The 15,602-nt window shown below is 45.1% G+C and overlaps 1 protein-coding gene across 5 annotated transcripts in view; it reads right to left on the bottom strand.

Annotated features, from left to right (window-relative positions):
• Positions 1–1,995: 1,995 nt before the first annotated feature.
• The window catches only part of LOC107265882, a 160,999-nt gene continuing 147,392 nt past the window's right edge, over positions 1,996–15,602 (bottom strand). For all 5 annotated transcript variants that reach the window (XM_015735767.2, XM_025083015.1, XM_015735771.2 and 2 more), the window contains 4 exons: positions 11,767–11,974; positions 7,009–7,120; positions 5,830–6,159; positions 1,996–5,602 (listed from right to left, as the gene is read on the bottom strand). In XM_015735767.2, coding sequence (XP_015591253.1) covers positions 5,022–5,602; positions 5,830–6,159; positions 7,009–7,120; positions 11,767–11,974 — 1,231 coding nt within the window. In that variant the 3' untranslated portion in view covers positions 1,996–5,021. The remainder of the gene's footprint in view (positions 5,603–5,829; positions 6,160–7,008; positions 7,121–11,766; positions 11,975–15,602) is intronic.

Below are 15,602 nucleotides of genomic sequence, written 5' to 3' on the forward strand. Positions count from 1 at the left end.
TCTTTTAAAATCCCTCAAGCAGGGCTGCTCGAGCAGTGCACAATTAGAGTGTGCGGCTTTTATCCTTGTTGTTGTCAGGCTCTCCTTTTTCTCTCTCATTTCTCTCTAACCAGCCGAGACGACACACAGCCTCCCGTGTGCTCCTGTACTCATCTCCAGCAACGTCTCTAATCTCGCGAGTCCAAAGGCAAAGAGAGAAAATATAAAAAGAACTGGGCCATAGCGGTAACGATGGGGCTGATAGCGGGCAGGAGTGCATTCTTAAATCTGGAAACTCTCAAGATGAAAATTGTCCCAGTGCGACCTTACTAGAGGGTAGAAATTTCTTTTTTTGCTATTGTTCTTTCTTAACCCTTTCCTTGTACCAGAGTAATATTTTCTTCGATAAACAGCCTCTCTTATTTTTCTCATGCCCTTTGTACTTTTTATCCGAAGCTTATGTAGTATCCTCTATTTTCTCTTTTTTAATCTTTTTCTTCATTTTTTTTTCGTATTTTCTCTAACCTCGAATCATTTCGAAAAATTGCCTTATCACGGACTAACCCGTGAGCGACTGTCAATGCGATTTCCTGTAATTATTATTGTAGTGAACTTAAGTGGGCTCAACGTTATTTCATTAGTGACTTGCGAGAGAGCGAGTTACTGGTAAAGCAAGTAGGGAGGAACTAACGAGGTGTTTTCTAGGGAAGAAAAGGCTCGTGCCACGGAGGCCGTTTCTCGATACCCTCCATACGCAATTAACAACCGTCGCCTACACATCCGAGATTCGCCGATTTTACCACGAACAATCAATCACAATGAGAAGCATAATTTACTGCAAGGGAATAACAACGGTTCTTAATGCGAAACTCGTGTAGTCGGCTATTGTTTTCAATTTTCATTAATATCGATCATAACGAACGCCCAGTCATGCTGCTCTCGCAGTTACCGATATCCTCGGCCTCATTCGTACCAGCCCCTATTTTTGACTCGATTTACTCTTGTTTTCGACCAGTCCCTTGTTGTCTAATGGTATTTCAAAAAAAAAAGAGCGAAACCACTTTGGTCATTTGCGAAGAATAAACCAGGCAACCGGAAACGGAAACTGCTGAAGTCTATTGTATTGTAATTCCGTTGTGCTGATTTTCTGATATTCTCATTACTCCGGGTTTAATTAAATTTTTGTCCGCCTCTTTTGCGAGGCTGCTTCAATATCAATCGTGGAGTGGTGCTTCCGGATATTCTGTTGCCAAGCGCCCGGAATGATCAAAAGAGAAAACTCATTATGAGAAAAAGACTACTCGGAAGCGATTCTTCGATGTCGATTCAATTGTTATGAAGATCAAAACCGATCTTGAATATATAAAAAGTCGCGAAAGCGTCTGCAAGGGAAGAGAAGCAAGGGTGGTAAGAAAGCCATCGACCAGGGAGAGTACGGGGAGCAGGTTGACTAGGCGGAAGTAGAGCGAAGAGGGTCCAGGGTTTTCACCTCTGGTTATTTTGTGGCTAATTAGTTAGACCCTGGCTCTGAAGTGAAAGTTCAGTCCCTGGTTCCCTTCTGGCGTCTGCTTACTCGGCTTTCTTTGCATCCCTCGCGCATTCCCGTTCTCGTGGTAGCGGCTCGCTCGATTCCCACCAAAAGGGGTGAAAGAGGCTCCGGTATTATGATGGATGGTGCTGTCCGTTACAACACCCCAAATCTTCCCAACCGCCATGGCTCTCTGCGCGTCCTCCTCGCTACGCCACAATACGTAATTAGATTTTTGTTATTTTTGGAAACCCCAGTTTCGGCTTGGATCCCATTCAATTTCAGTCTAATAAATAGGCAGGATCATTTACCAGGATAGAAATGCACGTATATTGCGGATTTCCGCCAATCAACTCCAGGATGAAAATTCTTTGAATTCCCATCAGCAGCCATGTCGTTCCTAAATAATAAAATAGGGGTAGATTTCTTAGACAGATCGATATTACATAGGATTTTTAGGTGACACGAGTGATAAGACAATGATGAAATTGAATAGTAAATTGTTTATTAGTACGAAGGTGTGATAGTGTTTAAGTTAGGTTAGGTGATACCCGTCAGGTGATCGAGTGATTTAGATTTAAGTGATCTAGAGATAGATGTTAGAACTAGTTACCCTGTTCTGCGAGCTGGTGTTCTTCCTTTCCATCATAAATCAATAGTCCCTCTCTCGTCTTTAGTCCTTTGTTCCGAACTCTTTGCACATATTTTCTTTTGTTCTCCACCTCCCATACCTTTGGTCCATTTCTCGTTTAATTTCAAATTGTTCGCATGCTTTTGTCTTTCGTGTTTAAGTATTTTCTTGTTTCCCCTTTTATTGACTCTCACGAAGTTACCTTACAAAAGATACGATGGCAAAGGAGAGAACGCCCGTGCAAGCTAACTTTCAAGAGCGCTACTGTTACCGAGGTACTCTAGTGCCTATTATATTGTGTGTCGTTCGCTATCTAAAATTAGCGCTAAATGCGGGAATCGTGACACGCCGATAGGTCCTCGTCGCGAGCAACAACGTCGCGCGTGTAACACCTATGGCCGTAATAAATAAAAAATTTCATTATATAAAAAAACTCACTCTCGTGTATTTCTCTCCGTCATAACGAAGGAATCGTGATTAGGAAGAAAAAAAAAAAAAATGAAAACATGATTTTACAAATCAACTGTAACGAGTCGCGGGACTTCATTGGCGTTGATGCGCCATTCAATAATATTCAATATAACAATTTGCAATTGCGAAAACTATGTAGGAATCGATTACACATATGCTGGGATACTTATAGTATTTATATATATTCATCATATGTATAAATAAGAATAACTTAGGGGACTCGCGGGCATTATAAAAAAACGATTCTCCAAACGTACGTTTCGACTAACATGGACGCAAAAAGGTACAAAAGCGTTTTTTTTTGTTTCTGTGTATCTCGTGTCTTATTCACTCTTAATTATCGCGAGCGAAGCAGCACTCGCGCACGCGCAGTCTGATCGGGTTAATGCATTCTTTGATTCAATGCATTTCGATCGACTTGTCGTATATCTTATGTATGATAAGTACAATCCCATCCTTAATTCACATTTCAAATCTGCGATTGAGATTCGGACTACCCTCTGTTCGCCTTTCTTCATTGATCGTAAGAATATGATTTTTTACGAATTATATCTTAAAAGTAACAAACGAAAAGGTATAGCCAAAGAGAAGAAGTATTACCTGCCGATGACCTGGCAGGTGGCTGTTTGACATGTAAGGACGGACAAAGGGTGTTGGGACGCTCGCGTGCAGATTTTACTTCCTTTTCTTTCATTTAGATCCTATTTTACGTACCTACATACCCAACTCTTGGGTATACAATATAAAATTATATATACAACAGAGCATCTCTCGTGAGGTATTCGAACTACCGTGGCTAGAAAGTGTACAATACTGAAGATAGTCAAAGAGAAGTACTTGACGGAAACAAAGAGGCAAATTAATTGTAACGGAGTTCACGGGTATCCCGTAACCTTTGACGAAATAAGGAAGATTCTCGAATGCCTAAAACCGATAGCCTCTTCGTTTCCGTTAATGAAATTAGTTTAAATTGTGTCTATAGTAATACAACGCCATTGTTACAAATAATTTAAAAATTATATATTAAATTTAATGCTTCGATTATTTTTAATAACGATATGGTACAGCTATGCTATACGGGAGGAGATTTTATGTACACGGGCCGCGCATTGCCTAGAATTCTAGTAACTGTACAGTCTAGTACGAATTCCTTTTATTGGTCTCTACCTGGGTGATGCTCGAAGAGCCCCTGAAAATGTACACGCGCCACTTGCCGAATCACCCTTGCGAAATAGGGCGAAGAAAGAGGAAGAGGCATTTCAGTCGAGATATCGTTACTGACGAATCGCCGTAAGTTAAATCCATATCGAATTTTTAATAGTGCGCTATGTGTTTCCTCAGCGGGATGGAACGGGACCAGGAAAATATAAGTAACCGTGTAGCGCCTCGCATAATAACAAGCAAATGTTTCTCTTTAGCAGTGAAACGTGAATAAATGTGAGACGACTGAGAAAAGCTTTTTAGGAGAGAATAGAGCGGGAAAGAGAATACTTGCTTTTTTTCTCTCTTAACGGAATAGAAATTCAGCGAAAAAGCGCCATTGGAGCACAATGTACCCACGTGCATTGTCGTTCTAACGCTGGCGTGGTACTCTGTCGTCGTGGCTTTTGCGTTGTGCATTAAAATGTCAAAATACATATAGCACTGTTGGGTATAATTATAAATGTGAAAGTCAGACAGAATTTTTTGAACAGATTCTGTGAAAAAAGGTTGGCCCTGTATCATCAAAAAAAAACGGGACGGATATAGAGCGACTACTTGATGGATAGAAAAAAAGAAGTTGGAGTTGATTGCTCGACTTTTCTAGCATTTCGGTACATGAATATTAAGAGTAAAGCGTTTCCTCGAAAATCATCAAATTCCGCCTGGATGAAATTTCGATTTGGATTAATATTTTATAAGTTTCTCGAAGGTCCTGCGGTCGCGACAATACCCTTCGGGTTTTACCGATACATTTCACAGCCGCCCTTGCGATCGCGACTACATCCACTACTGTTAAATTACAAACGATTAGGCTAAATTAAAATATTTAGCGTCCTTTGGTGTGAGCCTGAGTCTCATTGGATTACAATTTGTTAAATAGTCTTATACTGTTTATAAATCACTAAGAGATCACGTTCCTGATCACTACGTTAGTCTTCGTTTCCTATTGCCTACCGTAAATCACGGATTTTAGACTTCTTTTTTTTTCCTTTCTTTCTATTGTACAAGTACAGTGAATATTTCTTTTCTCTTCTGTATCTCGAGTTTTTCACTAGCATTTCAGTCCAACGGCTAAGGATACAGTCTCGTGGCTTCTTGAGACCCCTAGGAAACCACTTCTCACTCGCAGCGGTTTTTCCTGGTGCTCGCACAACGAGATATCCAAAGACACGAACCAGGAACCGAATATCCTTTGAACCATGCTATTGCTTAGGACACAATATAATCAGCTGAATGATGAGAATGATGTGAATTCCGATGTTTGTCCTTTCTGTGATTCGCCCTGGAGTTACTACCCCGAGTACCAGTTGTGCCCGTTGTCCCAGTAGTGTGATGACTGTAGCCGCTGTCACTTCCAAAACTGCTATCAGGTTGTCCTTGATAGAGTCTACCCGAGGATATCTGGTCCGGATCCCTGGGCGTGTAGTACACCGGCTGAGAGTACTTGTCCTCGGTGTAGAGTCTATCGTTAGGTTGAGAATAGGTATCCGAGTACTCTCCACCGACTTGCGTATAAACAGGTACGTTATCCTGACTTTGAAGGCCATAGTACTCTGGCCCGTAATTGTTGTACTTGTACTTGTCGCCTTTGCGAGACTTGTCTTTGTTGCTTCTTCCCTGAGTGGAGTAATGATGCAGCGGGCCCAGGACTGGCACACTCTCGTAAGGATTCTCCTCGACCCTGAGAGCCTGTGCCGCAGGCATTGGCGGTACAAAATATGGTAACCTGTGAGCGACGGACGGGACGGACTGTTGTCGCTGGTTGTTCATTGCTCTTGCTCCAGCCACACCTGAAATCATACAAGAACAGGATTCTTTTAACTTCGGAATTAAACTATCGGCGTCCAGATTACTTTGAAATCAATTGTACAACGCAACCAGATCGTCAAGTATAAATGTAACTGAGTTATCCAAAGAAGCAGCACTACTCAAGTTTCCAATATGAAATCGAAACCCTAACCGCAGGCTCATCTCTCCCTTGAAAACCAAAAAAAAAAAAAAAACTAGAATATCTCACCCGCAACACTTGGATAAAGTTGAAGCAACGCGTCGAGTAGCATTCCTTCGTGAAACTCGCCAACATCATGACTCTTGTCTCTTCTACGTCTATCCAAACTCTTGGGACTCCTGCCTCTGCGTTCTCTGGGTGGCCTCGCAGCAGCCGGACAGGTTCCCCAGGCTGGTGCCGTGGACGTGAGCATCCTGGCTTCAGAAGGTTCGCCAACCGAGAGTTCATCCTCGGCAAATTCATCCTCACTGGCCGGTTTGGAGGTCGATAGATGATGATGATGATGCAAACGATTCCTGGCATTGAGTTCGTTCTCTTCGTCTGTCTCCGGATGATCTCCTGTAGTACGTCAATAGATATATCCATCAGATGTCGAAATGGCCAAAGATCGTCAGACCGATAGCACTGGCAAATATCAGGGAGAAGCGGTCGAGACTCGCATCGATAAAAGGGATATTATTCATCCTGGACAAGGTTCTCGTGATAGATGCCGTTAATTGTTTTAATGCACTCTGAAGCAATTCATCGGCTAAACACCTGGTAGTAATCCACTGGCAATGTCCACTCGACGAATAGATTCCGACTACATTCATATTTAATATCAATCATTCAATTAATTTCATTTATAGTATCGATCGTGCGAGCTTGTCCCGGCTTACTATTCGATTGGGTTGGACTTGCATCACGATCCTTGGTTAGCCTGTACCAATTAACAATTGACCGATAGGAGAGTCAAGTCGTAGCTTATCAAAGACATTACGTATCGTGAGTGCACATCGAGAGTGGATAATAAACATAACAAACAGACTATGGGAATAGAGTGAGCAACGTGCGAAACTACAGCTGACTGGAAAATAGGTATAACGAAGCTGGCGTGTGTTAAACTGGGAAGATCAAAAATGATCACTTCAACGCCGTGTTAGTTCCGTCAAGGGTTCTCGGTGATTGCCGCGTACCTATTAGTAGCCACTTTTCTACGATCCGGATATCCGAAAGTCGGTGGTTACCTCTCAATGACCTCAGACATAACTCTCATCTAGAAGGAGGATTGGTAAACTTTAAAATTACCGCGTGCGGATGGAACTATCGGAGAGACTCTAATCGTAACACGAAATGAGATGGCGAATACAAATGCAATAGAATAGATTGAATAAATATAAAGAACGTAATGCTCGACTGATATCTTACCGTTACTGAGCTCCTCGTAGACGGGATTGTAGAGGTCTTGAGAAGTGTAAGGATCCGGTCCAGGACTGCTACAGACAAAAACCCCACGTCCGCCCTCCTTTACGTCGAGCATCTGCGGGAGAAAAGCGTCGTTAGAAAAGCTATATCCATATGGTGGGGTTTAGCTGTGGACTTGGCATAACCGTCCCCCTCTTCGCCGCTTTCCGCACCACCAGTGTATATTACACTTTTCTGATGCTATCTGCAAACGTTTGCTCGTCCGGCCACCGGCGAACGAATAAGGAAAAGCTTCTTAGCGTTGTAAACTGCTAGCTTACTGCTGTATCGCGCGACTTGGTACGGATGGAGGCTAAGCGAGATACACTATACCCGTAAGAATGCCGCGTACGTAGCTGGGCGTAAAAGTCAAATAAAGAAGGAAGCAGAATATCTTGAAGGTTTTAACGAGGCACTAGATTATACAGCGAATGGGGACGAGCAGAGGGACAAGGAAAGGAGTATTGAACGACAGTATAAGGGTTTCTATGAGACGGTATAGATGTATATGAAGACATTCCGATGGTAATAGACGTCGAGGGAGGTTCCTGAGGAAATTCTGAAAGTCAACCGTTTCCGTCTAGCTGGAGGATATATCCGACAGTTGGCTTGTTTTGAGTTTGCGACGCCAATCATCGGCAGATCTTGGGAACACGTGTTCCTGACGGCGAGTAAAACCGGGATTGGCAAGAAGATGGGAGGGAAGGATACCTAGTCGATGAGCTGTTGGTTGGCTTGGTGGGCTTCAACGAAACGAGAATTGATTTGACGCAATCGGGGTGTGAACGGTGTAATCCCTGGCCGGTTAGCCTAGTTAACCGTGGGTCAGAGGGCTGGTTATGCTATCTATATCTATATACCACGTTATACAGAGGTTAGGTAGATGCGAGGTAGGTAAAGCCAGAGGCAGTCTTCTCTGTGTCTCTCTTGCTAGCAGATACTTCAGCCTCTAGCTCCGCCTTCGTCAAAGTGCACCCTGACACTCCGCACCGGCTCTTCGTCCTCGGATACTCATGATAGCTACGTCCACGTTTCCAAGCTGAGGGCATATCGCGTTAACGGGTAAATGGTGCGCCGCAATCCCCAATCTATCTCACTATCACTGGTCTCTCGTACCCCCTCGCCGCCTTCCTACTCTCGCAATCCTCGTGTACGCCATCGCCACCCTGGGACCACGTCTCGAAATTATCGAACCGCTTCGTCAACTGGTTAACCCCTCATTTGTCGGATTATAAATTGCATTGTAATTTGCCGATTGCTTGCGGAGGGCTGTGCTTTTCTTGTGACGGCACGGAAAGAGTTTTAAGATATAGTAGTCTGATTTAACAAGATGAAAGCAGACCTTCCGATTTATATGCATAGTACCAACGATTTTAAATATATCTTCCTCTCTCTGTAGATTCGATTGGCCGTTACGCCAAGGTTGGATGGCTTGCTTTGACGAAGTCAATTTAAATACCATCTTTCAGCAACTTTCCTGTTGACTGACTCTCAAAGTTGTTTAGTTCACGATCTGAAATTGAGGAAATCGAGTGGTCTCGTTAACTAGACTACGGAAAGTCGAAGATTTCAGTTAAGTTACCGTCTCGAAGGAGGCTCTAAAGTATTTAAATACGTGTCTAGTTATCTGAGGAAACTTTTTTTTTTCTATACCACGATCAGTAAAGTAGGGAATATCCCACTAAGACTGGTGGATCAATTCCTGAAAAAGTTCAAGGGTCTGTAGGAGAAATTTTAAAAAGATTCGCTAGTTTACGTTTTCAGGGATAACCAGAGAGGACGCGACTTGGTCCAGGAGCAACTCCAGGAAGCAATATGTCCGTTCGGTAATAGCGTGGAGCAGGAAGGCTAATGGGTTGTCTCTAACGCGCCCAACCTGTTCTACGTTCTGCAACGTGTCCAGTGTCCAGGTCTGTATTAGCTCCTCCAGAATATATATACGTACGTGCACATATGCGAACCGTATAGCACGTTATCGTGTGGTTCCGTGCACAGAGACATCGTGGGTACACGTGGAAACCGTCAGGTCCTGCTAATTGTTAGTTATTGCAGCAATTGCATTAGGCCTAAGTCTGGCAGGATCGTTTCGCCAGTTCTATATCGAAGTAACGTGAGCAGATCCTCCGGTAACAGCGGCGAACAACAGGTGGATTCGCGAATTGCGAGGATGCCGAGTTAGCGAGAGTACCCAGAAACTTTTAACGAAAGTGAAAATTCCAGCTGAACTCATGTCATTCTTGAAAACCGGAGCGTATCGTGCTTTCAATTGACACGGGCTCCTTGACCGTCGGATATCCGTCGGAAATCACGTAAAGAATTTCAGGAAGGGTAACAGGGAAAACGAAGATCAGTAAGATAAAGACGAAAACGGATCAAGGGATGAAAATGGAAGAGGGTATTAGATGATAAGATGTAGAGTCTCTAGGTGTCAGCCTGAGGCTCTCAGAAGTCAGGGAAAAAAAAAGAAAAGCGAAGGGTCTACCGGAGGGCTACGAGTATATAGGCAGATAGGCAGGAACAGGGTGGGCATCCACTCTAGTCCATTTACAAAATTAGAGATCTTTCGTGAAAAGAAGGGTGGGCACCAGCAATCGCACTCCGGAGCAGAGGTGACGTAGTACAACAATATGAGAACACACGCTTTCCGGGCAAGTAGCATCCGCCCGTCCTCATTCCTCTTCTCGCCATTTACCTTTGCCTTTATCGCAACGAGGCGTCTCCTCCCTTTTGTTGAACTCGGAGCTTCCCCAACCACGACTTCAGTTCTCGCGCCACCATCAGTCAGAAAAACTTTGAACACAGAAGTGGTTATTCCGTGTCCATGAGTGAGTGTACTCGAGAGACAGACCGAGCTAGACGATGATTCCCGTGACTTTTGAAATCGAACGATTCGCCCTAATCGATTTGAGCTCGACAAGGGGAGCTAAGGAGATGTGACTATAGATGACAGTGACAGGGAAATGATCTGGGAAAGTGATAGAGAGACTTAAAGTTTGAATAACGTTATGTCTGATGTGTTGTAGCGTTACGTAGTGTCGGGTTCAAAGGATTGGGATACAGCGGACCGGGTTAATAACCACTCCTCGTCAAATTTTTCAGCAAAGTAATTTTATTTTCTCAATTCTTTTTCTCATACTTAACACACCGTACACATCTCATACACACGCTCGCATTGGGTCGCCGCTCGCCATCCTCGTGGCGCTCTCGTATTTACAAAAACTGCGCAGCTCTCGCAATTTCCGGCAGACCGGCTAACGGTAATAAATAATAATAGTAACTAGTTTACAACTTAGAAACGAAGGCCTACAGGTGCTCTCTCCGTATTTCTCTAATGTACGTATACGTATATATACACGAGAGTATCTCTATATTCCTATTTACAACCATGGAGTGCTCGATGCCGTGCCTCCACAATCGACCCCTCCCTCCTCCTCCTCCTCCTCCCTCCTCTCATTCTGTCTGCCCTTTTCTTCTCGCACTACTAGCCGACCTTCGACCTCCATCTTCATTTACCTCACGTAACCTCAACCGAACGACACCTTCTTCTCTTTATGTCTCCCTTACGGCTTCATTCTCTTTATGCTAGTGTAGCGTAACAGTCGCCGCGATCCTTCGATCCTATAAGACGATTGTGCAGGCACGGCCATGTAACAAAATAAATACTGACTAGTCTGCCTGTGACCGGCTTCTCTTATCTCTAATGACGTACAAAACTAATGAATCGTAGCTCGAAATTATAAGGTCCTAGGAAGTATCGAGTATATATACATATATATTATTTACATAGATACACATGTATATATACGGGTATACGTGTAGCTTCCTTTTTTTATCTAGGGTTCTTCAGTGTCTCTATATAACCGGATATGTTATGTACGCGATTTTAGAGCATACTCACGCGGTAGGACCTAACCCTTTTAATGTATCTACGCGACGAGGCTCACCGGTATCCTGTCACGTATCCTGAACGTTCAGGTAGACGTCCTCGGGTCTCGCGAGGAGCTGGTGGATCTGCTGAATCGTACAGAGGGGACACACCTCCTCCTCGGTACCGTCGGTCAGAACCCTTTTGGCAGTGCCCGGTGCCCTTCTGTAATTCAGATCTATATACGAGTAGCCCTCCGAGTCCAAGGAGCTCGACCTGGACGAGAGTAATTTCTCGGCAAGACGGGGTGGCGGTTGGTTTCGAAATTTGAGGGGATTCCTTTTGCGATCGAGCTCCGTGTCCTTGAAGTCTATGTAAGAGTAACCTTCCGAATCTACCGAGGGTCTTCGTCGCGTATTTTCCTGGTTGAGTAATCTCGAGGGTAACGGTGAAGAGGGCGGTAGACTCGCAGGAGCGTGCGTAGGGGTGCGCATTCGAGGCCGATGGGTTGGAGTTATGGGGAGGTTATTGGTGCGTATGCGAGTGGGGGTGATTGGCGAGTGCGTCTCAGGGATAGAGCAAGGGGTTGACTGTTGACTGGTGATCAAAGCATTCTGTGTAGCGAGCAGGTGATTCTGCACGAGGGGAGTGGCATTTGGCAGAGGCGAGTGGGTGGTTATCGATAAAGGCACCCCTTGGGATTTGGCAAGGAGGGCACGCGGAGTACGGTATCCCCCGAGTACGGCCCTGGACGGCTTGTCGGCAACACGCAGGATTGCCCTGGGATCCCGGTAGTCGAGATAGTCGAGGTGGTGCGGAGCCGGGACTCGGGCACGTTGTTCAGGGTTTGCTCGTACCTCGATCGTAGGTTGGCTCGGATGACCCGGGTGATGATTGTGAAGCTGAGAGTGGCCCATGGCTTCCGGGAGATCCTCGTACAGAACTGGACCACCTGTCCCGGGAGTTGGGTGAGGCTGCCCATCCGGCAGCACCCTCGCGCGACCTGCGGCTGCTGCTCCTGCTGCGCTCTTGCACGGCAACAGGTTCTGAACTTTCCGCTTATGCCTGAAACAAAGAAAATAACGACACCCGTTAGTAAAATTGACAATGGACCGGGTCGGACTCGCGATCCATTCGGTCGCATCAACCATTTCGACCATTTCGGTCGTAGAAATCAACTCCTCGTAGAACTTATGAGAACTAAAGAAATTAGAAGAAGTGTAATCGTACGACGGGCTCGAGGCAAATCCCTGGCAATTAGAACTTGTTTATTCCGGAGCACGAACCTTTCGAGAGGAAAACGAGACTTTAAATCCACGTGCAAGTGCGACTGCTTTGATGAATATATTCCTTTAGCTCCGTCGAGTCTCTACTGCTGAGTCAACGACGACTACTCTCGCGCGCTGCGTTGCGCCGATCGCTCAAGAGGGAAAATAGGGAAAAGGAAAAGACCTCGCTGAGTGCGCCGACCCGGCACAGTTTTCGCAGTCCGTTATCTTGATTTTCCCGGTTGCCGCGCCATGCCGCACTGCACTACCATCCACGGCTACCGGGTACTAATTATAAAATGGGATTTTTCGCTCCAATGGTAACTGTGATCGAATCAGACGACGCTCCAGTTAACTTCGAAAACCCACTCGACTATCTTCACGCTGCTGCGCTTCGTCTTTCCATCTCTTTTTTTTTATTTATTTTTTTTTTTAATGTACTTTTCCCTTCCTCCGCTCTCCGCTCTTTCCCAACAACTGTCAACCCTCTTGAATCCGTTTGGATTTCTCTTCGCATCTTGTCCGTAGTCTATGTCACTCTTGAGCACGTGGACCGCACACTTTCACCAACATCTATAAAGCCCACGATGATACATTACTTCGCCGTCAACCTCTACCCCGTAGCTGCGCCAGATTAGTTGAAGCTCATTGAAATTGTTTGCACAGACGAATGCTTTGGGGCGAGTTTCCTCGACGCGAACCTCAGCGAATCGCTTTTGCTACATCGTGAGATATAAGCGCCGTTTCGTATGACCGATAAACTGAACTCATCTCCATGCGGCGTGGATGGCCGCTAATCACGATGAAGGTAAACATTTAAAGCAAGTATCTCATTCCAGGAGATTAAGGTGGATGGTATACACACGAAATTGCTGGTACAGTTGATAATGCGGGAATCCAGCGCGCTGGGAATGTCTGTTTCATGGAGATAATGGACGTAGAGCTGGGTTATTATTTTTATAAGAATTTCATTAAATCATAAACCCTAGAATGACCTATATATATATACACTTAGGACATCCCCTTCTTAACCTGGTCCTATCCGCCTTCTCATAGAAATCTCATAATCCTGTAATACCATCACAGTATTATACGCCCGACCCTTCCGCATCTAGCAATTACTATTCAGGTACCCGTCGCCGAAAAGCTCAAAATGCCAGGCGGACGACGTTGAGTATTTCACCAGATCCCGGGGATCTAAAAGGGTGCAGAGACTTCTTCTGCAAGGGTGGCGATTATCGTCCCGAGGTATTTCGTAGATCGCATGCACTCGAGCACCTTGCACGAATAACCGATGATGAAGTAAGCGAACCGATCCGACCCCCCACAGTAGCAGGGAGTATAATAGGCAGCGAAAGTCAAATGAAAGGTTGAGGTTGGGAGGTACCTAGGGCCGTCAATCTCGACGGCTCACTGGGAAGGTAGTTTACTCTGCAAGTTTTAATTATATAATTAGCTTCCGTCAGTCCGATAATATTTGCCATTGTAATTAAAACCAGCCGAAATGCTTAACTCGTGTTATAAATTACTATGGGGCACTCCCAGTTCTACTATACTGTACGAGCAATCACACTTTCAGGATTTACACCCTTTTGAAAATTTTCACCGGTGTACACCAACCCTCTGCTACCGCTCTCTTTCCCTTTGACATTTGCCACTGTGCTTCTCTATGCATCTGCCTCTCCTGCTCCTATATGAATATCCGAGCTATATCGCCGAAAGAGAGAGTGAGATAGAAGCGGTGAGGAAAAAAAGGCGGAGACGGCAACCTTGCACAATTTCAATTAGCCTAACGTCACGCCGCCACTTTTCCTTTTTGCTTCCGCGATAACCTAGGTGTCGTAATTTGAAAGCATAGCGCGTGCCAGGACGCAGGGTGTACGTAGATTCAATTTTGGCCTAGCATAGAAAACCGTTGGATTTGCCTAGTAACGAAATCGCCTGGGATTTCGAAGTTCAGCGGAATAACATGAAGTCTCGTTAGAACGGAAGTCAGGGTGTAAGATGTGACTGACGCTATCGCAAGATCCTCCAAAACTTCTATAGGGTCACGGAATGGAAATGATTAGACTTCGAATGTTACTTGTGAATGGAGAATCGTTAGAGTTCGACGGCCATTGACTACTGTTACTATTAACCTGGTAGATATTCTCGTTAAGGAAAGATTGGACGTCGTCTCAGCTCGTAATGAAACGCATTGCCAACGTCTCGCGTCTTCTGTCCACCCTCGCGTCGCTACCCTGGTTCTACCTGATGTTCACAGATAAGGTAATGATTTTTCATTAAGGTCAACGCTATCCGAACTCAGACGCTTCCTAATGGATTTCACATTTAGTCATGCCCGTTGCGCCTCTATCGGGAGAAGACTGGTACTATCCGCGGGAGTCTCACTTTCTCGGTCTCTTTCTATTTCTGAAGTAGAGCCACTCTGGAATACGATAAAGAAAGAACGAAGGGTGGCTATGAAGTAACTCGCATAAATATCCACTCCACTTGAGACACTGTGTATGCACCGGATGGTTCTGCAGGGTGCGCAGAATCCGCATTTTAAGCGTTGAATAGGTCGTTTAAGCAAAGCTTTTAACACGGGCTAATTAACTGCCCTCTGTTTCTGGCTCAGATATCGTTATTACGTGGAAATACGGCGTAAGATTTATTACGTCATGGCAATTGACCTAAATAGCTTCACTTACGGTGCTTTGTTAAATCATGCGCCAATTAAGAGACAAGGGTGGTATATCAAGGATCATAAAGTAAAAATATAGAAAATGGTCATTTTTCGCTATCAGCAACGGGTTCACAGCTTCAATTATATAGTAGCAACTCCATTTATCTAGCTATGACATTTGATAGTTCTCGTCCTGGCTGTAGGGCATAGTCCCGGAATATTTAGTGATGAATTAACGGCTACCTCCTATTGTGGGTACCGTACACGTAGAGTTTCACGAACCGAACACATCCGCTGACAATGGTTTGCCGCGGGCGCGCATTTCGAATCGAAGTTTACCTGCGCTGAGTTCGTAAGCTTCTGGAAACTACAAATTTTGCATATCAATGAATGTGTATGCAAACCCTTCCACCCTGACATCTAGAGACCGATAAACGAGCACCCTCTCGCCTCTGTGTGTATTCGAGGGCCAACCCCTTCATACTGGCACGAGCCAATCCCACTCGGGGGCAAATCGAGTTCGCGACGGCCAAGCCTCTATTGTTTTCGCTGTATTCGAGCGATGCGCTTCCATGGCTTATACTGGGAGATGATTCAGTCTAAAGGAATTCCAGACACGAAACGCCGCTAAGCTTCCCTTCGATTACGAGTCAGACCGACGTTCTTGCTCCCCGCGGTGCGCATCCGTGACCCCTAGCCACACCGGGTCTGCGTCGATTGTCCATAGGTACCCATACGATCATCCCTTTTCGGGGAT

Source organism: Cephus cinctus, unplaced genomic scaffold, assembly GCF_000341935.2.
Source record: "Cephus cinctus unplaced genomic scaffold, Ccin1 Ccin1_scaffold0240, whole genome shotgun sequence".
Lineage (NCBI taxonomy): Eukaryota > Metazoa > Arthropoda > Insecta > Hymenoptera > Cephidae > Cephus > Cephus cinctus.